At 43.8% G+C, this 22623-nt stretch overlaps 1 protein-coding gene across 2 annotated transcripts; it reads right to left on the bottom strand.

Moving 5' to 3' along the window:
* Positions 1–1863: 1863 nt before the first annotated feature.
* CIPC (CLOCK interacting pacemaker) lies at positions 1864–21009 on the bottom strand. Of its 2 annotated transcripts, XM_007987383.3 has the most exons (5): positions 20823–21009; positions 19221–19298; positions 13325–13512; positions 9190–9359; positions 1864–5759 (listed from the first exon to the last, which is right to left on the bottom strand). In XM_007987383.3, the coding sequence occupies exons 3-5, from the start codon at positions 13458–13460 to the stop codon at positions 4866–4868; spliced, it is 1200 nt and encodes a 399-aa protein (XP_007985574.1). In that variant the 5' UTR covers positions 13461–13512; positions 19221–19298; positions 20823–21009; the 3' UTR covers positions 1864–4865. The 2 variants fall into 2 exon arrangements, with proteins under 2 accessions (XP_007985574.1, XP_007985573.1); XM_007987382.3 differs by lacking the exon at positions 19221–19298 and having other exon boundaries at positions 20823–21006.
* Between the last annotated feature and the right edge of the window lie 1614 nt (positions 21010–22623).

Here is a 22623-nt window from a genome sequence, read left to right as displayed (position 1 = left end):
AGAAGTTAAAAATCCGACAGAACACCGTACTATAAAACCATCTTACTGGAGGCCCTCAGAACCTCTTTTCTAAGCACCCCATGTTTTAAAAAATTTAATCGGCCGGGTGCGGTGGCTCAGGCCTGTAATCCCAGCACTTTGGGAGGCTGAGGCAGGTGGATCACCCGGCCAAAACTCTCAGGAGCTCGAGACCAGCCTGGCCAACATGGTGAAACTCTGTCTCTACTAAAAATACAAAAATTAGCTGGGCGTGGTGACGGACACCTATAATTCCAGCTACTCGGGAGGCTGATGCACAAGAATCGCTTGAACCCAGGAGGCAGAGGTTGCAATGAGCCGAAATCGTGCCACTGCACTCCAGCCTGGATGACAAGAGCAAGACTCTATTAAAAAATAATAATAATAATCTATTAATTCTACGGCTCACCTGTAACACAACTATAGATCTTACAAAGGTTAGCACTGAGATGAAACTTCAAGGTAACTACTTCAAATTGTTCATCATTCAGCTGAGAGGAGTGACATCTAGAGAGAGGTTAAGTGACTTATCCAAAGTCACTGAGTCAATGAGTAGTAGCTATGACACGTGAATGTAGGTCTTTAGACCCCATCGCACCAGGCTACAATCTGCAGCGATGCCATAAAAAATATGGATGAAACAGGTTTGCAAACAGGCCGTCTTGAGGGGCAAGTGTTTCCACATACAGGAATCACGCCGAGGGGTGAGGAGCTGCAAACGCAAATAACTGGGCTATTTTTGAGCCTCTGAGGCTCAAATTTTTGTGCTCCTTCCCTTCTCTGGATTCCACTTAAGGAAGGATGGTTCTCTTTATTTCAGAAGGGACCTTCTCTAGCCATGTTTACCCATTTTTTGTTTCTTACTAGTGGCCCGCCAGCTACGTTTTTTTCTTTTTTTTTTGAGACAGAGTCTCACTCTGTTGCCCAGGCAGGAGTGCAGTGGCTAGATCTCAGCTCCCTGCAAGCTCCGCCTCCTGGGTTTACGCCATTCTCCTGCCTCAGCCTCCCGAGTAGGTGGGACTACAGGCACCCACCACCTTGCCCTGCTAGTTTTTGTATTTTTTAGTAGAGATGGGTTATTCACCGTGTTAGCCAGGATGGTCTCGATCTCCTGACCTCGTGATCTGCCTGTCTTGGCCTCCCAAAGTGCTGGGATTACAGGCTTGAGCCACCGCGCCCGGCCAACAGCTACATTTTAAAAAGCCACTTAGACAATTGTATAGGACAGAAATAATACTGTAAGAATTAGACTATGACAACCCTCCAGGCCTTTTAGTGAGGATCAGCTTTTCATTTCCCCAGTGTCTTAAAGATCGCAGGAAGGGGCTCCCGACTGGCCTCAGAAACAGGGAGGACTCCACATGTCTCCCTGTTGAGATCCTCTAGGTGAACCCTGACAAGGAGCAAGGCTTGAGGTGGCACGGCGGAAGGCATGGAGGTGTGCTTGCTAAGGATCACTGTGCTGTAGAAAGAACTTCACTTACTGTGGCTTTAGTTTATCCCGGTATACAATTGTAGTAGCTTTGTCACTTAAAAGTTCTATTTGTGAAAGTGTCAATCAGATGGAAGAAATCACTGGACTGTCTTCACCTCTCACTCCTCCCAACCTGCCCAGCAAAACCCTCCAAGGCTCAAGAAGACGGAGGAGTACTCATCTGCCATAAGCCTGCTCATATTTCAAGTTCACACCAGTGAAAATCTGAGCAATGAATTTCCACATGTTCAGTGTCTAATCTCAATATTCCCAAATAAATGAGTACCTATGTTTAACATTTAAATCAGTTCAAATATTTACTCCAGGTTTCATTCAGTATTTTAAAGCAGTTATAAAGCAAAAAGGCCAAATAGGTTTCAAGTAAGTGACTTTTATTTTTCTCTGACATTTCACAGTCAATTTCTGCAAAACTTCATACTTTCTCAAAAGAATTCACATTTGCTAAATAAACTTCTACCCTAAAGAATTCATAGCTAGAAAACCACTTCAATGTATGCACAAAAATTACTTTTCTGCTAAAAGAACCATAGTAGAAAATAAAAAGTCAGACAATACTATAATCAATAAAAACCAATGAGTGTAATAAATTACAAATGTCATTAAATCCCATTCCCAAAACCATTGCAATCAGCAACTTTTCTAGATATATTTCAATAATGCCAACAAAATCTGCCAAAAGTTCTCTTAAGGGTTGCTCTGAGCTAAAAATGGGTTCTCACCTACAGAAAACAGCAGCTCTGCCACAGTACTTCATAGCCAATTATGTTATGCATCGCTAAAACCATCACTACTTACAGCCTTGGGCAACCGATGGAGATCTTTCTGGTCACCTCCAAGGTTCCTCCATTTGCTGATCTGGCTTCTGGCCCCAACTGTCTGCTGGCCTCAGTGGATCTCTCCTTCCAAGATCTATCTTCTCTACTTGGGTTCATCTGCTTACAGCTCCAATAGGGAACAAACACCCATGGTAATAGGCTGGAGAGACTTCTAGCACTAAGTTACAAGATTAGAGAAGAGCTGGGGGTGGTGCTGCTTCTCCCTGCCACTCAGCAGTGAGGATTGATAACGGCTTTCATCATCTTTTACTGAAACAGGGAGGGAAATGCAAGCCTTAATCTAGGAAGAAGAGTCCAAGAGGCTTATAGCTCCACAGAGGGTTTTTCCAATGGAATAAATTTGGTTCTCAGCAAGTGTTTTCAGATTTTTGACACTCAGTAAGACTCATGACTGGTGCCCAGGCTGTTCTGAATGCACCTGTCTCTATAGCTTTGCTGCCAAACGTACTCTGCCAAAAAGGAAGCTTCCTAGCATGGTGCACAGAGTAGAACTGCTATAGTACCACACAGATTCAGGGGAGGCAAAGAGAGTGGGCCAAGAAAAAAACATTAAAAGGAGCTGAATCTGCCTAAAGACACATTTGCTCTGATTTCTGAAATTCTTTCAGAAAGTAAAGAGCAGGTAATAATTCTGCGTTGATGAGGGGAGTCTAGGGATGTTATCAAGTTGTTCACTTCTAAATCAGTCATATCTAAATCACACGTTTGTGAACAAAGTATAGGCAATCTGAAGCCACATACTTTTTAAACTATGTTAGAGTTACAACTACCTAGGAAATGTCATTTTAACTTCTGGTCTTGGTAAAACTTTTCTTTCCAGAAAGGGTGAAGCTGGGCTGGGCGTGGTGGCTCAGGCCTGTAACCCCAGCACTTTGGGTGGCCGAGGCAGGCAGATCAACTGAAGTCAGGAGTTCGAGACCAGCCTGGCCAACATTGTGAAACCCTGTTTCTACTAAAAATACAAAAATTAGCTGGGCGTGGTGGCAGGCACCTGTAATCCCCAGCTACTTGGGAGGTTGTGGCAGGACAATCACTTGAACCCAGGAGGCGGACGTTGCAGTGAGCTGAGATCCTACCATTGTACTCCAGACTGGGCAACAAGAGTGAAACTCCATCTCAAAAGAAAAAAAAAAAAAAGAAAGATGAAGCTGATCATATAGAACTTATTAAGATAATTTTGTAAAGAACAAAGATTTTCAAGAGGATGAAATTTTAAAATGAGAGAATATTTTGAAACTTTACTACTAAGAAACATAGTTGCCTATTTAATGAAGCTGAAAAAAACATGTATTGTCTGGAAACTCTGGAAACTCTGGTCATAGTCTCCATTTCGAGATGAACTTCATACAACCAACATTACACCTTTGGCTTTGTTGCCAATATCTAACACATGAAGGAAACACAGAAGACAATGCTCTATAACTGCTTCCCATCACTACAAATGAAAATTTGGGATGTGAAAAGAAAATGGGTAAGATGCTTTCCAATTTTTTGTAGACTTACCATACCTTCGAGACAACTGTATTTAATTCAAAGTTTATCAAACATAATAATCACTTCTTTTATCAAAATAAAAGAAAAAGAAAAAAAAACAACATGGCAACAGAGTTAACTTATACTACATCCCCAGGAACCACTGAAACTATCCTTAAGATTTTTAGATATAAAACAGGATATACTATTTCAAAAGAAGAGAGAAAAAAAGCCTAAGTTACCAGAGTCGTCCAGCTCCTGACCATGAGATATGCCAGCCATGTCTATTTTCTTTAGCTTCTAAGTCAATAAAGCAATTCATCGACTATAATTCCAGATGGTACTGCATCCATTCCACACCTTAAAATTTGGAAGTATTTTTTTGCCTGCTAGTTTAAGAAAAATCTGACTTGTAATGAAAGTCTAGGAGTCAGATGGTACTACCCTTTCCCTTGACTTTCAAGTTTAAGAAAACAAAGTGTTGAGTGATTAAGTGCTCACACCCAGGTGCAACCTGTGCCCAGGGCATTTTAGGTCTTGCCCAACTAGCATGATGCCTTGTGGAATGCAAGCAACCTCCTCTTATTTCTCTCTGTGACTAAGACAGGCAAGGGAAGATCCATGAAGGTTTCCTTGTGTCACCTACTCCCTGGCTCAACAGGCATTGCTCTGTATGCTCATTCGTGTTACTGCACCCTTGATCCTGGTGAGAGAGTGGGATGATGGGAGGTGACAGCAGGAAGAGCCCCACACAATCATCTCCTGCTTTGCCCCGTGATCCACTGAAGCACCTGCAGGCTAAGGAAAAGGGGCTCAAGGGCACTCCCAAACTGAGGTCCTCAGTGGAACGGGGACATATGTATCCTGTGCCCAGACCACAAGTTAAGACAGCAGCCAGGTATTGGCACGTGGCTTCCTAAGTGAACCACGACACAGTTTAAGTTTAGAAGGAAAAGCTCTTACATAAGCTTTGGGAAACAGGAGTAGGTAACAGTAAATGAGCTAAAAGAACCACTCAAGTAACAGGAAAATATGCCTCTGCACTATATGTCTGGGTGATCAGAGAATGCTTCTAGGTCACTGCCTGTATTACTGGACCCAGGTGTTAAAGATGCCTGCAGCTTGGCCCAAGCCTGGGGGGCCCTGCTCTTGGTGGCTTCTATAAACAGCTGGGTTTGCTCCTTTAGCTGGTCTAGTTCTACCTGAGTTGCCTGGTTCTGACGAATCAACTCCTTGGTTTTCAAAGTGATCTCTAGCAAACCTGACTTGTGTAGGACTACTAGGGTATTCTGAAAGCGCCTATGTTTGCTCTGCCGCTGCTCTGAAAAGATATCTGGGCTGCGGCAGAGGTGCTCTGCAGCCCATAAAGGTGAGCTATAATTAGCGGACAGTGGTGAAAGGGGAGAGTTGCTCTCTAACCCATGGAGAGTGCTGTCTGATGCACAGACAGGACTGGCGGGGGAAGCGAAGGTCAGACTGGGAGCTTTAGCCACGTGACTGCTGGATACTGGCTGAAGAGTCTGTGGACTTCCACCTGCCACCAGAGAGGGCACACCCTGCAGAGCTGAGTCCTCGGCAAGTTTGGCGCTGGGTGGTGCTGGCGTCGAGGGACTGGACGGAACAGCACCAACCTTGGTTGGCTCACTGGAAGACAAGCTAGGCCCAAGTCTCTCAGTACAGATTTTCTTCTGCACTCCACTTGCTCCTTTTTCTTCTGGGCCAAGGGAAAGGCCCCTTTTGCCTGGATGTGGGGCTATTTTGGTGTAAGAATTCAGAATGGGCAAGTAGTTCCTGGAGTCGGACTTTTTCTCGCCAGTGTGGCATGGACTGACAGGAGATGGTACAGGTGGATGAAGGAATAAGAGCTGTGGCTGTGCTGAGATCACTTCAAAGGAGGGCTGGACAGTCCATGACTGGAGCTGGGATGAGCTGCTGCCCTGAAGACAAAGGAGGAGAGCAGCACACTACTCATTACTGCCGAAACGATAGAGGAGTGAAGCTTCTGTCAAAGGGGCAAGCGGATGCTCAAATGTTTAGAACAATTTCAAGGACAGCGCTTCCCTCACATAGTGGTTTGAACATCTATTTGTGTCTGATATCACAAATACTTTCTTAACTTTTTCTACGGGCAAATTGGAGGAAATACCTATTTTTATTCAAGTACTATCACTCAGAAAAATAAATGGGTAGGTAAAGCAATGACATAGCTAAGGTCATAACTGAAACAATAAAAATATGAATTTCCTGGTGTAAGTTAAAATGTGACTTTACACCAAAGTATATCTTCATTTAGTTACATCTGGAACCTCTTTTACCTGAAAATAACTTTTGATTAAAAAGTAACATATTGGGCCGGGTGTGGTGGCTCATGCCTGTAATCCCAGTATTTTGGGAGGCTGAGGGAGGTGGATCACCTAAGGTCAGGAGTTCGAGACCAGCCTGGCCAACGTGTGAAGCCCCATCTCTACCAAAAATACAAAAAATTAGCTGGGCGTGGTGGTGCATGCCTGTAGCCCCAGCTACTTGGGAGGCTGAGGCAGGAGAATCGCTTGAACCCGGGAGGTGAAGATTGCAGTGAGCCGAGATTGCGTCACTGCACTCCAGCCTGGGCGACAGAGCAAGACTTGGTTTCAAAAACAACAACAACAACAGAAAAAAAAAAAAAAAAAACAACCCATACTGTCAGGAGTCTATGGGTCCCTGTTTTTAAGGCAGTGACATCCAACGATCATAAAACCATTCAAAATAATAACAGCTACCATGTATTGGTGCTGACTATAGGCTACCACTGTGTGTAATGTTTTACATGAGTTACTTAATCTATATAACAACCTCATGAGGTAGTTACCATTTCCCTTCATAAACAGGAAACTGAGGCTTAGAAAGTTGAAATAACTTGTTTTAAGTCACCAAGTTACTAAGTGATGCAGTTAGGATTCCATCCTCTGTCTGACTCTAAAACCCATCTGAGCCATTCTGCTATACTGCCTTTGTTTTATTACTCCTCAATTATGCATTACTTTTTAATTGAAGTATTGATTCAGACGAAATCTAATAAAGAAGGACACGGCTACTTGTCTCCAATGTTTGAAAGCCAATCCAGTTCCAACCTGGTCCCAAAAATCTGAGTGTAGATGAAGCCAGGCAAAGGGCAAGTCTGACAGAGGTTCACATCCTCAGTGGGGTCAGGTGGGGTCATCTGATTTATCTGAAGAACATTAAGAACTATCTTCCCATACATGTACATGCGCACACCATTTTGCACACATTTCAGTTTCTTGGATGCAAGGTTAGGAACTTTAGCCAACTATAATTCATTTCCCATGCAAAGGCTGGAACGATCTGGAGTCCTCTTGATGTTCAAATATACTCCAGGATATACTAAGGCAAGCAATGCTAGGGCCAGAAACTGCATTTCCTTGTCATAGGAGATCCAAAATCAAGAAGTCTTTTGAAGTAGAGATCAGCCTGTTCCAGCTCAGTCAGAAGCAAAACTTCATGCCCTCTCTAGGGATGACCTACTAGGCAAATGGATCTGGAAAATATCTAATGCATTGCTTTCCCATGATTTTACTGGACTGTACTTCCTAATGCTACTGTTATGCCCACTGTCCTAACAGATACTTAGCTGACTTGTTCTAATTATTAGATTTTACAAATTGTATTATTCATGTTGAAATCACCTGAGGGAATACGGAACAAAATTTTAGACTTGGACAGGATCTCAGAATCATTTCACATAAACCCTTCATATTAAAGACGAAGAAACTGATATCCATCATGGTTAATTATGTACAAGATCACACTGTCTAGTGACAGAGATGGAATCAGACTCTCAAAAGAAAAATATCTAAAACCAAGCAGCCATAATCAAGATATTACACAACATGCAGAGGGTTTTAAATGTGTATCATTATTTTAATTTTAGAATATGCTGGATTCTAGTATGTTTTTTAAAAACGAAACAAAACTAGACTACTCCCTTAGGTCAGCCTCTTAGCTCCTGATCAGACCCAGCAGCCTTTCTGGCGGGTCTTTGTCCTGAAGAATGTGGCTCTGCTGGAAAAGCCTACTCACTCCGTAACTGTGTGTGTGGGCTGTTCTCAGCCTTCTGGAGCTGCCAGCCTAGCCTACAACAAAGAAGGGATATAAACACAGACACACAAGAAAAGGACAAGGAAGCTAGAGAGGAAGGCAGGGAGAAAAAGAACTGGGAGAAAGGAAGCCCAGGAGCAGCACTGGCAGCACTGGTGGGGCCAGGGCAATCTCACGTGGGCTTCATTTCCTGTCTCTATTATTTCTTTTCCTTTCAATAAGGAAAACCATGCTTCCAGCTAAGATATGATTTACCAAGCAAAAATCTTCAAATTCCTTTTCAGAACTCACCAGGCTGCCTTGTTGAAAATCAGTTTGTGTTCCTCATACATAACTAGGTAATAGCTAAGACATTAAGATTTCCTGTCGGGTTAAAGCCATGTTCTTTTACCCTAAGGAGGGAAAAGTCAACTACTCAAGCCAGATTTCAAATTTCACTATCTTCAAGTAGCCTCATCAATGAACCCATATCAGAACTGATATATTTTCAGAGGAAAGTACGATAAGACTAAATTTCTTTGGCTGAAATAAATCTTTTCTATTCTCAGACTTCTCTAGTCTAACTTAACCAAGTTTATATGATCAGGTTCTCAGTTTCGAACACTAGAGCTTAACTTAGATTTTCATCTAAATCTTTTCTTTCATATCTAAACAATAATCATATAATATACACAGTTATGTAATGAAGCCCCAAACAGGATGTGTTTCCACTCCACAACGATGCTGTGTGGATTCGGCTGGTATTCCCATACTTGAACCAGGAGCAGCTTCGTCACTAATGATGGGCTCTGGCTGACTACTAAGAAAATGCTCAGTATATGACATAAGAAACAGGGAAATTGCCTCTACTTCTGAGATAAATGCATTCTACATTCTTAAATTCCCAGGGCAATTCATATTAAAAAGAGCTTCTTTTGTTTCTACCCTAAACTTTGCCACATGTTAGAATGCATCACTGAAGTTATGCCATTTCTGCTTGGCTCCTCTATATACATTTCAGGGTCCCTTTGGACAAACTATGAATACAGAAATAAAACCACCTAGCTGTCTCAAAAATGAGAACACACATCATGATTCTTGTATTCCATTTTAAAAGTGTCACACTTGAAAGATAACATCTGCTCCCCAGGAGAGAAAGTACACATTGGTGTGGTTCTAGTGGTCTGTTTCTAAAATCTCTCCTTGGCAGAGAATATAAATCTCTTCCTTTATACACAGGAAGCTCAGAAATTTTTATTTGCAAAGCCTTTAGGTGATATTAGTCCTCCTCACCTGTTTGACCAGCACATTCTTCATGACGACCATGGGAGACAGGGTAGGGAAGGCATTCTTTGCAGTTTTGGAGTTCTGCCTCGGCCTGTCTTCTCTGCTCCAGCCTAAGGCGCTCAGCATGTCCTCGGACTCCATCTGCTCTGCGGAGCTCAGACATTCCGAGCTCCCATCTGGTGGGCAGAAGAATGGTCAATTCACTTAGGCTCTAGACTAGGGGTTCTTAACCAGGCTCCTAAGGAGCTATGGACCTCTTGAAATTGAAAGCAACACTTGTGATGTGTTTTTGTGAATTTTATTAAGAAGGAGGCTTTTAGCTTTCATTGGCTTTTCAACGGGATCCATAATTAATCCCTCCTCCACCAAAGATTAAATATTATTGCCCTAGGACAATTTTGATTTCCTTTCTAACTCTCTTACAGACAAAAACCTGCCTCAATTAGGGCTCACATGAAAGTAATCATCACCAGTCTACAGGATAAATGAGTTCGAGGCTTCAACATTAGTTTATTACTTTTGAGAATCTGTTGTTGAGAAAGGAGATGGGTATGGCCCAAGGTAGGATTAAGACCTTCAGAGGCTCTGGGTACCCCAAGAGGTAATTACATTTAAAAAAACAAAACCAATCTGTAAACCTCAAAACAACTGCATTTTATCCAGTTTAAGGAAGACTGTATGACTAGAAGGATATGCATCAATGGAAATATTATTTAGAATCTCCAGTGACCCTTTTAAAAAAATTATAAATGTTGGGATCCTTCCCTTGATCTACTGAAGTGATTTACCTGGTTCCATAGTAGCGTATTTTCACAAAACACAAGTAATCCAAATGTACACCTCTAGTTAAGAACCATTAGACCGAAAATGAATGAGCCCAGAAGCAATGTACATATTGAGTGCCCAGATCTTGGTTTCTAAATGCCATTCTGCACATAAAGGAAATGAGGGCTCCTTGGAGAAACAGCTGATTCCAAGACTTTGACAGGGAAGATACGAGATAAGCCTGGACAGCTTATTGTCCCAGAAAGCAAAGAAGTGCTCAAACACTAACAGAGACATATCAAAGAGACACAAGAGCTATCTTGAAGGGACTCCCGCTGGTCAAATTTGAGACAATTTGAGTATCAGAAATCATGATTTTAACGGATTGACAAACCGAATTACAAAAGAATTCCATGACTACATTAGTGATACTCAAAGACGAGGGAGGAGGGAAAGCACTTTTTACAGAAGAATGTCAGCCAATAATGTATAAAGAATGGTAAAATTAGAAGATCACCACTTTTTTCTTTGAGACAGAGTTTTGCTCTTGTTGCCCAGGCTGGAGTGCAATGGCACGATCTCAGCTTACCACAACCTCCGCCTCCCAGGTTCAAGCGATTCTCCTGCCTCAGCCTCCCGAGTAGTTGGGATTACAGGCATGTGCCACCACGCCCGGCTAATTTTGTATTTTTAGTAGAGACAGGGTTTCTCTATGTTGGTCAGGCTGGTCTCGAACTCCTGACCTCGGGTAATCCGCCTGCCACAGCCTCCCAAAGTGCTAAGATTACAGGTGTGAGGCATCACGCCCGGCCAAAATCACCACTTTTAAACCACCAATGTACTGATTCAGGCAAAGATCATCAATGGATGCTAACTCTGGTAAAGAGTTTGTTGGGGACTAGGATAGTCACACAATTATAAAGTATTGTATGATCTTATAAAAAAATAAATTACTTATTAATTACAAAGAGAAAAGGGTACTTTAACAGTAAAGAAATCTGGTACACACTATCTTAGCCAAGTGATCAACCAACCAGAGCATCACCAAGAGTAAGACTTACTTACGAGTCTCCACATGTGTTGCAATGGGAAGGATACAACATCAACAACATAATATTCTGGTCAAGATGCTAATCCTGACCCTAATAATGGGGACACTGCCAGAAAATCCAGGGTGTGAGACATTCTACAAAGCAACAGGCCTGACTCATTCAAAGATGTCAATGTCATAAAAGAAAGAATAAAAAGCAAAGAAAAGATATGGGGGTGGTTATAGACTAAACCAGACTAAAGGACAGGACAACTAAATCCAATGCTCAATCTTCAGTTGGATTCTGGATCCAAAATAGACAAAAAGACAAACAGCTGTAAAGAAAATTATTGGGACAATGGGGGAAAATCTGAATATGCAGTGTAGCTAATGATAAGTATCAGTGTTAAATTTCTTAGGTATGATAATGATATTATAACTATATAGAAGAATGTCCTTGTTTTTAAGAAATTTGTACTGAAGCTATATACGGGTAAAATGTCAAGTGTTTGCAATTTACTTTCAAATAATTCAGTGTGTGCGTGTGTGTGTGCGTGTGTGTGTAGAGAGAGAGAGAGAAAGCATATATGACAAAAAGATAGATATATGGGGTATTCATTTGCTTTTGTATAGATTTGAAATTTTTTGAAATACAAATGCAGTAATTAAAATGGGAAAAACTGTCTTGATTTTACAAATTTCATCCTACTCCAAGGTAACTAGAATAACTCAGGCAGTGAGGAAATCACTGGCACGTGGCCCAAGAGTGGCTAGACGCATTCCAGTGGCATTCACTGGGGCTACTTTCTGGGGCATAATGAGTTTGATTATTTTAATACCACTTTATGTCTGAGTAGTACAATATTCTTAAAACAACTGGCCTGACAAAGTTGAAGTTGTTAGAAGTGTCAAAATGTCAACAGTACTGGAAATAATAGATGGTAAGATTATTGATAATGTTTATTTTCTTCTTCGTGGTTTCCTACATGTCCAAGCTTCTATAATGAGCATATATTCATGAAATGAAAAACAGACAAAAAGCAAACATGATATTAAAAGGAAAAAAAGAGACACTAGGCCTCCAATGTTTCCCAAACCTATCTGACCATACAACAAAAACACTTGTTTTTTTAAAAACCCACATTCCAGGCCCTGTCCAGACCCTTGAAAGAGTCTCCAGGAGGGAGATCTGGTGATCAATATTTTTAACAAATGCCTCAGGTGAGCTTTATGATGAGGCAGGCTTGGGAAACAATGCTGAGAGAGAGAAGAAAAATCCAAAGGGAAGGTTGGCCCGCCCTTCCCTGGACTGTCCTGGCCCTGGGCAGGGCAACTAATTCCTCTTAATCTAATCCCTTGGTCGGCGCTCTGTTCCTCTTTGAGCAACAGTCTATTTATAATTTGCCTTTTCAAGCAGCATGCCTACAGGGAGAAAATATGCCAATCTAAAGACAAGAGAGTTCTAGTTTTCCTAACAGCTGCATTTCTCACTATAAGTTAATAAATCAAAATTGATTGTCTTTCTGAGTCTGGATAATATAAATTTTCTCCTTGAGAGGGTTCTACTCTCAGGATGTTGACTTGGCTAGAATCCCTCAGCATCACCCCCGCTGCATCCCCTGCGCCAAAAATCATACTAGCACCATATTCAAGCCACTACCCTTAGACCGGGAAATTAAAAAAGAGCCCCAGCACAAAATTAAAAGATTCAATGTGTATTCAGCTAGCCCTTTTGGGTAAGGTTTAAGAAAAACTTGTAAGGAAAACTGTTCTATTTTCTTATCTCTGATAGATACTCAAGTTTAGAGCTGGGCCAGGAGGCTCACAGTCCAAATACAAAATGCATAGGGACTGCGGGGGAGGGGTTGTTGGAGGGGTACATTTCTAAACACAGCAAAACTACTTTCTCAATGAAAAAGGTACCTTACAAATTACATACAATATTACTTTTATTTAACTGGCAGTCTTTAAATTTGTTACATGGCAACTACATGCAGTAGCATTTTTTCCCCTACAATATAATAATTCCTGTGAAAAACGAAGTAAAACAACAGAATTATGAGTATTTAAATATTTTTCCAGTGATCAGTTGCAATAGTTGGAAGTGTAAGATTCAGAGTCTAAGTTGAAAAAAGATGTCAAATAATTCTTTCAGAACTAACCCTATGGTGACTTTGATGGGTACCCTGACATATGGCATCAGAATTACTATTTTAAAGCATCAGGTAAGTATTTATCCTGTGCGTGAAAGCATCCCATCCTTATCACATAAATGAGTTTTGGGGAGGAAATTTTTTGGGCAAAGCATTCACTCACAAAACAGAGGAAGGATAAGATATTTTTAACCTGAAAAGCCAGAGTCCTTGTCTGACTCAGCAGCAGCCATCCCGAGCTGACGAGCCACTTTCTTCATCTCTGTGCCTTTGCCTACTTTGGCGGAGAGTCTTCTGGGGCTCTCTCTGGATGGGTTTTTCCTCTCCATGGTTTATTCAGCTGGAGGCAGATTCATTGGTACTCTTTTCATCTAGACTGCCCTATGAAAAACAATTATATAAGAAGTCACTGCCTGGAGAGCTGAAACAGGTGATCCAGATAGTGAATAAAGTATGGGCAAAGAACACTGGCCTCACCCACTTTAGCTTTATTTTCCTCAGAGGTCTCAACTGACAAAAGTTTCAAGTTTACTGAACAGAAGGTTTCCACCCATAAGGAGATTCACAGTCCTCTGGCTGCCCTCTAATTCCATTACAAATTCAAGGCACACAAACCACATTCAATATAGCTTTGTAAACTGCTAACAAAGGCACATTTGATTAGGCTTTTTGCAATGGGTAACAAAATGAACTCACCAGAGGGGAGAGGGGACAGGGGAGTGAAGACAAGGGAAAAGGAAGACGGAGAAGAGAGAGGGCAGAAGGAGGGGGAGAGGGGAAAGGGGAGAGGAGAAGAGAGACACCACAAGGCTTGCTTTCCTCGTGTACATTTGCAGGCTCATGACCTACTGCCACCTCCCACAGTGTAGTGTTTCTCAAATTAACCTCTAAATCCTTTGGCTGAGGTACTGAACAGAGAGTAAAAACAACTCCCTATACACACATGCTACTTTTAGGCTTAAAAAACACTTTTATGGGCAAATAATATCATACATAATAAAAAGCTTATAATATGTGTTACTATTAGTGTTATCTTACTTGAGCCTCACAATGTCATCTTCAGTTGCTATCTCATTTTACAGGGAAGGAAATTGAGGCTCAGATAAGTCACAGTCAATCATTTAAAAATATTGATAAATATTGCCACTGTAAATTAGGCACTGTGCAAGGACTGGGTTTATAGAATGAACAGAATAGGTATCTGTCACTTCCTTCTTGTAGCTTATGATCTAGAGAGAGACAGTCATTAATCAAGTAATCACTCAACTAGCGACCATTTTGATAAGAGCTATAAATGGGAGGGTCTAACAGTCTGGGGGACTCAGGAAGCGCTCTGTAGCTGGGATCTGGAGGATCAGGAATTAGTAGGAGTTAAGTGAAAGGCATATTCCAGGCAGTGTGAAGGCCCTAAGGGAGCAAGGGGCTTGGCACAAGCAAATAACTGAAAGGCTAGAGCACAGTGTAGAAGGGTATAATGCCACGCACTGATGACAGACTGGTAGTCAGGGAATAGACAGGCAACACCTTGGAATCCATGTTGGAAGGATTTTAGATACTAACTTAAAAGCAACGGGAAGTCATGGAAGAATTTTAACCAGAAGTATGACATGATCAGATGTGCATTTTATTCATCTTATTTTTTGAGACAGTGTCTCACTCTTGTCGCCCAGGCTGCAGTGCAGTGGCATGATCATGGCTCGCTGCAGCCTAGACTGCCCAGATGGAAGCGATCCTCCCACCTCAGCCTATGGAGTAGCTGGGACTACAGGCACGTAGCACCACACCTGACTAATTTTTTATTTTTTGTAGAGACAGGATCTCACTTTGTTGCTTGGGCTGGTCTTGAACTCCTGGCCTCAAGCAATCCTTCCACCACGGGCTCGGCTCTGTGCCTTGGCTTGGCTTGGCATCCCAAAGTGCTGGGATTACAAGTGTGCACCAGCTTTGCAATTTAAAAGCATTCTGGATGCTGAACTGAGGCTAAAGTGGAAAAAGGCAAGAGCGGCACTGAGATCATTTAGTTGCTACTGTGATAGTCCAGGTGAATTAAGGTGGTGGAGATGGGGAGAAGAAAAACATGGAGGCCCACCTGATGGGACCTGGTTATTGTACTGGGTGGGGGGAAGATGGTGGTACCACTTTCTCAGCTAGGGAGCCCAAGAAGTGCACAGAAGGGAGTTGGGTGGGTGGGGCAGGGTGGCATGGTCATGTAGATTTGGTCATGTAGAGACTGAAGTTACTGTGGGTCATCTAAGTGGAGATCCTGGGTAGGCAGTCACATATAAGACTGAAGCCCAGGAGAGAGGCCTATATTTACTCCAGTGATACACAGCTCGTCCACAGCAGACCCAGACCTAGACCAACAGTGCCAAGAATAAGACCAATCAGTCCTTCAAATTGCTGGCTGAGGATAAGAACATTACAGGTATTTTAACATGGCCATTTAGTCACCAAGGAATGGCAACTGTAAGGCCAACATGATAAGAACACAAAGAATACTGCTGGGATAAGGAGAATAGGGCAACAGGGAACATGACAATAATGAAACTAGGAAGATGCAAGCAAAGTCCTGTGATGTTTTAATTCACGATGCACTCCTAACTCTATCCTGTTGTCCTCTGAGTGAAGAAAAACACAAGCCCCCTGCCAAATAGCACTGTATCTAGAATATCCTGGAGTGCCAAGTCTGGACATTCCTGCTAATATAAGATCTAGTGAAGAACATTAACTACCCTAGAAACAGTTCAAAATAAAATTAAATAGAAGACAAGCATGCTTATAAGCAACCCTCTTGCTCATACTTTTGCATTCTGTAGGAGCAAACTAAAGGGAACACAAACTGGACTGAATGAGAGTGAATTTTAAACACGATTCCAAGTAAAAATCATTCTGCCCCATATCTAACTCATTTTAAGGGGACTGGCTTCCTCATTCAACTGACATCAAATCAAGTACTCCCACAGGTCACACGTTTAATCCTATGTGCATAAAAGATAAACAATGGCACTGTCACATCTTGCAGAGAACTATGCAAAAGCAAGGTCTATCTGACAGCTATGAAATTTGACAGCATGGACGGCCCAGCTTAAAAAGTAGACTAAAGTGTAAAACTACATCTCTAATTAAATCAGGATCCTTTTGTATGAAATTCAACAAATGTGCACAGTATAATTTTCCTAAAATAATACTGTCCAAAAGTGAATAGAAGCTTTCTGCAAAATGAAAGTAGATGAGGCTTGTGGATAGGCATTCAAACTAATTCATGTCGGACCAGGCTGTTGATTTAGATTAGGAGGGTAGCTCACATTAGCTGCAACTAATTAAGAACCTTACTTAGGTTCTTGAAGTTTCACATTATCTTACTAAACATGGATTCTTTTACAGGTACTTTAGATAATGCATCCCAATTTAGTCTTCTACAATCCTTGTGGCAAAACAATGAAAAAGGTCTTGCTATTATTATTAAAGTGTAGTCAATGAAGTTACAGAAAATACACAGGAATTTATTCTGGCTTATTAAGAATTTGTAGGATAACAGATAATTGATCATGGAGTCAAAATACTGAAACAGTGACAATCAGTTTTTGAGGCTCAGAAAACAATACTCCAAGGTATGGCACTTTAGCATAACGAGTGCTTTGTTGCTGCTTTTTGTTTTTTCTGAGACTGTGTCTTGCTCTGTCACCCAGGCTGGAGTGCAAGGCCACAAACACGGGCTCACTGCAGCCTCGACTTCCTGGCCATAAAGAAATTATCTGACCTGTCTTGTCTGATAGTAGATCATAAAACCCTCATTCCAGAATGGGTCCTGCCCTATAACAGAGAGGAAGGAATGCTACACAGAGGTCAAGAATAATTCTAGACAGACAGACCTTGCTGGGTTTCCCACCTCACTCCTTTACTATTAGATCATCCTTTACTATTACTTTTGTTTGATTTTTCTTTTGTTTTGTTTTTTATTTCTAGACGGATCACATGCTGTTGCTCAGGCTAGAGTGCAGTGGCACGATCATGGCTAACTGCAGACTCTATCTCCTGGGCTAAAGTGATCCTCCTGCCCTAGCCTCCTGAGTAGCTGGGACTCCAGGTGCATACCACCACACCCAGCTAATTTTTAAATTTTTTGTAGAGACTGGGTCTTGATATGTTGCCCGAGCTGGTCTCGACCTCCTGGGCTCAAGCAATCCTCCCACCTCAGCCTTCCAAAGTGCTGGGATTACAGGCATGAGCCACCATGCCTAGCCAGATCATACCCTTTTTGTCCAATCATATTTCTACATGGCCGTCCATTCTTCATCAAACCTAAGCATAAAAATAGACAGTTTTGCCTGAGTTTGGGAGGCTTCAATTCTGAAGACTCCTGTGTCATAACAAAACTTTGATTAAATAAAACGGTTATGTTTTTCTCTTGTTAACCTTTCTTTTGTTATGGGAGGGTCAACTAAGACCCTTATGGTAGGTGAGGAAAGGTATCACAGAGGTAAGTTAAAAAGAGAACAGATGCTAAATTTAGATCCTGGGGAGCTGCTGGCAGTTGGAAATAAAGAATGCAAAATCGACTTTAGGATGGAAAATTGACTATTTTTGATATGAAAATGATTAAAAATATGAAAGCCTCTGTCTTCAGTAAAGTTCTCTTAAGCAGCAAAAAGCCTTAGCATTGCAGCCAGGGAGGCTCACATGGGATGTGGAACAAAGGGCTACATCCCTTCCCAAACTTTCTTCTTTCAGAGGAGCAGCAGCAGTGCCCTCCTGGGAGTGGCTGAGTGACCCACTCACACACATAAAGCCCTCAACAGGAGAGAAGCAGAGAGTGATGGCATTTGCTACTGGTGTTGTCAACCCCCAAATTTGCAAGGCAAAGTCTGAAAACCTCAAGAAGTTGCTTTTTTCCTCTTAGATATTAGTTTACAATAAAATTAGATGCTCACACACTGACTAGGAGTTGAAAATGGGTTACTAAGCTCTTACCCACTGTGTCCTTTCTGCTTCCTGGCACAGACTGGAAATCACTCACGCTGCTTTACAAATGCATGTACCTTACTCTGCAATAAAAGGGCTAATTTAAGCTCCAAAACTGTCAGAATTTACCCTAATTGGGCCTCTTATGCATATATATGTAACACATTGTTCAAAAGTTTCCCAGAAAGGATAGTACACACTAAAACTCATAATGGAAAGTGAATCAGGCTGGGCGTGGTGGCTCATGTCTGTAATCCCAGCACTTTGGGAGGCGGAGGCGGATGGATCACCTGAGGTCAGGAGTTCGAGACCAGCCTGGCCAACATGGTGAAACCCTGTCTTTACCAAAAATATAAAAATTAGCCGAGCGTGGTGGCACACATCTGTAATCCTAGCAACTTGGGAGGGCGAGGCAGGAGAATCCCTTGAACCCGGGAGGTGGAGTTGCAGTGAGCCGAGATGTCGCCACTGCATTTCCAGCCTGGGTGAAGAATGAGACTCCGTCAAAAAAAAAAAAAAAAAAAAAAAAAAGGCGGGGGGAGGGGGGGAAGGAAGGAAGGAAGGGGGAAGGAGAGGGGGAATCGGAATCAGAGCCAAGCAAGGTGGCTCACGTCTGTAATCCCAGCAGCACCTTGAGAGGCCAAGGCGGGTACATCACCTGAGGTCAAGAGTTCGAGACCAGCCTGGTCAATATGGTGAAACACTGTCTCTACTAAAATACAAAAATTAGCTGGGCTTGGGGGTGTGTGCCTGTAATCCCAGCTACTCAGGAGGCTGAGGCATGAGAATAGCTTGAACCTGGGAGGCAGAGATTGTAGTAAGCCAAGATTGTGCCTCTGCACTCCAGCCTGGAGAAAGAACGTGAATCAATAAATATATGTTTATATAAGGGGACAAAATTCAAAATCCTAGCAAGTGCTCCAAAGCACTTAGTTCTTACTACTCTTTTTGCACTTCTGACATTAGTCTAATTATTTGTCTCCTTAACCTTGAGTTGTTTTTTTCATCTTTGCAACCTCAGCCCCCAACAATTAACATGAGGCATTCAATAGAGTAATCAATTCCAACAAATCTCGGACCTGCTGAGTCTCTCTGACAGCTCTAGTAGCTTAGCAGCACAGAAATACCTGAACAGCTTGAAGGTCAAGATTCTGCATTTCCAAACACCATGGTCATCTTAAGATCTAACCTCCACGTCTGGTCCCCTGCAGGAAACAGATATTTGATCTACCCCTTATTCTAAGATGAAACCTCAGGGACAAATCCAGCATCCAAATTAAAGCTTGGTCTAATCCACAATCTTTGTGAAGATTTGTCCTTATGATTAAAAAGGAGATCCAAGGGTTACAAGAAAAGGATCTGAAATACTGCTTTCAGATCTCTCCTTTTATAGACACTTGGCAACATTCCTGGGAGCTCAAGTTCCCTTTAAAATGTGTCACGTGTATAACATGTGTGCCTGGACAGAAGTGTGAGGTAAAAGCCCAACCACAGGCTTAAATACAATAAAGTGATAAGGTCGCAGAAAGAAAACCTTAAGTAATCCCAGTTCGAATTATAAGCATATTACTAGGTGTCTCCGAAGTCATTTTCTTTTGGCCTGCATATTCAGAGATACCATTCTGGGAGGAGGTCTGTGTATTTTAACAGTGGAAAAACCCTGTCTACCTAAATGTCTAATATTCATCTTCCCTTTCACATTCATTCCATTTCTCCAACTTAGCTGAAAATTCGTGTTAAAGATCCTGAACCCCAATTCCATACAATTTCCTATGTTTGAGACCAGTTTGGCTCTATTTTCACCTTTCAAAGGGAAGATGAGTTTAGAGAACTTTCTCTGATCCCCTGCTGCAATTAGTTCACAGTAACAGTGCCCACCTACCCATTCGCACCAGCCCACGTTGCATCTGTGCCAGGCAGCATGTGCACCCTCCAGGCATCCACCAGCCTGCCAGCTCAGCAGGGCAGAACTGGGCAGACCCTAGTACTGTGCTGTGACTGGCATACCACCAGCCTTCCAGGGCAAACGCCCAGGCAATGCATACTGCCAGGACTTGAGCAATAACAGCGAGCCTAGCTCCAGCCTGTGACCTGGGCCGGGATCAGAGCTCCCCCGAAGCCACCCACTAACCACTAACTCCTTACTTGGCACTGCCCACTTTCTCCCCCAAAACACTACCCCCGGCACCAAGACTGGCAAGCTGGACACTCAAGGGAAACAACCAGCAACGTGGGTGACGGTAGGTCTCTGGAAAAGGCAACACACCTGTGCCCTGGGGCCAGAACAGGGTACCACCCCCAACCTCAAACTGGAAGCCCAGGACCTTCGCCCAGTTACCAGTTCTGGCGCCCACTCACCTGCCCACTGCCTAGCCCTCAGCTCCCAGCCGGGCTGGACTCCAACCAAGCTCTCTCCCCGCCCAGCCGGCTGGCGGTTGCGCCTAGGGCTAGACCAGGGCCCACCTGCCCGTCACACAAGCCCCCTCCCCACACGCAGCCCTCGCCTCACCTGCGATTCTCTCTCCCACGCCCCTCACAGCAAAGCCAACAACCCTTACTCCCACCGTTTGGCCCTCCGTCCCCCGAAAGTCCCAGTTTGCCCCTCTTGCCTACTCGCTCCTCTTCCTCTCTCCCCTACTTCCCCCTCCTTTCCCCACGCTTCTCGCCCAATCCCTCTCCCGTCGCCAACCCTGCTCCCCTCCTCCCAGACCCAGCCCTCCCTTTCTCACCGAGGGCCGGGGTCGCAGCTCCACGACCGGCCCCCGTGGGTCAGGTGGCGCATGCGCGAGCACGGCCCCGCGGCACCATGACAACCTCGTCGTCGCCGGGTGTCTCGCTATCTCCACAGCCTCCCGCCCATTTCTCCTCCCCACCGCCTCCGCGACGTCTTTCGCCAGCCACGTGACTCGGCTCGGAGGACCCAGCACCATGGAGACCCCACGCTCTTCTCCTAGAAGGGGCCTTGGAGACGCGCCCTTTCCCCGCCCCCGCCGGAAGAGCAGGCCGACTCGGGGCGGGGCCGGCGCTCAGAGGCCTACGCTCAAAGGCCTACGCTCTCTCCGCGGCCTGAGGGCGTCTCTATGGTTGGTTCCTGAGGCCCCGCCGCCATTTTGTACGGGTGCCTTGAGCAATGAGCGCCTTGGGCACGGTTTCGAGGCGGGGTTCCGAGGAGCCGGGGGTGGGGCCAACTTGGAGCCGATACAGCTAAAGGTGCGACTCTCGCACTGTAGTGGTGCGTGCCGCCGTGCGGCCGTGTAGCCTTTGGGGTGGGGGCTGGGGCGAGTCGTGTCCGGCCTGTGCGCTAGCGCGGAGCGACAGTGCCCGGCGTGGGAGAGCGGGCGCGCGGTTGGCCTCAGCCTGGAGTCACCGTGACAGGGGCCCAGACCTACCCGCGTGCTCCTCGCATTTTCCCTACGCCTGTCGCCCGGTTTGTTTTTGTTTCCGTCTACCCTCGAGACCGTGCTCCACGAGGTCGAGGCGCGATTATTTTAAGTGGATGATTTCATGTCCTTTGATGTTTGACTGACTTTGTCATGTGCTGTGGGTTTTATACGGATGCTGTTTCTCGGTGAAGATTCACGGTGAACACGTGTGTAACAGCTAAAGAAAAAAAGAGCTTGGGATCAGTTGACTTTCTGATGCCTTGAATCAGTGAAGGTTACTTAGAAAAACAATTATTTCGCCAGTGAAAAAAAGGACATGGGCGAGTTTAAAAAGAGTGTTGACGGGTCGAGATTCTAGAGCTGAGTTGTCCAATAAGGTGGTCACTAACCACTGGATAAGTTTCTCAGTCGTAGTAGCCACATTTCAAGAGCTCAGTCACCTCTTTATTGGACAGTGCATATTATAGCCCATTCCCAGCATCCCAGATAGTGGGCAATTGTTTTATACTGGTCATCCAAGCCTTTGTAAGTATGCTAGGTCATGGTTAATCACGTAAGTCCTCTAGACACAGATAATTCTAATGTATTATTGGGTATGGGTGTACTTGTTAGCAATCGGCTTTACCAACAAGTAATATGCCTACAGCATGTAAGGCTTTTGTTTTGGGGACAGAGTGAAAGCAATAGTTAACAATTACCAAGTAATTAGGAGCGGGGCCGCTTTACATACATCCTCTTATGATGCCTTACAAATTTATGACGCAGGTGGTATTTTTTTCCAGTTGTGTGGCAGTTTTGCCCATTAGGACTCAACTAAAAACCCGTGGCTTTGGCCGGGCACAGTGGCTCCTGCCTGTAATCCCAGCACTTTGGGAGGCCGAGGCGGGCGGGTCACCTGAAATCAGGAGTTCAAGATCAGCCTGGGCTGTTAACACGGTGAAACCCCATCTCTACTAAAAATACAAAATTAGCCGGGCGTGGTGGCACATGCCTGTAATCCCAGCTACTCGGGAGGCTGAGGCAGGAGAATCGCTTGAATCTGGGAGGCGGAGGATGCGGTGAGCCGAGATCATGCCATTGCACTCCAGTCTGGGCAACAAGAGTAAATCTCCATCTCACCAAAAAAACAAACAAAAAACCATGGCTT

Source organism: Chlorocebus sabaeus, chromosome 24 (assembly GCF_047675955.1).
Source record: "Chlorocebus sabaeus isolate Y175 chromosome 24, mChlSab1.0.hap1, whole genome shotgun sequence".
NCBI classification, from domain to species: Eukaryota; Metazoa; Chordata; class Mammalia; order Primates; family Cercopithecidae; genus Chlorocebus; species Chlorocebus sabaeus.
The sequence above is the reverse complement of the archived record's forward strand: the minus strand, read 5'-3'. Positions and strand labels throughout refer to the sequence as shown.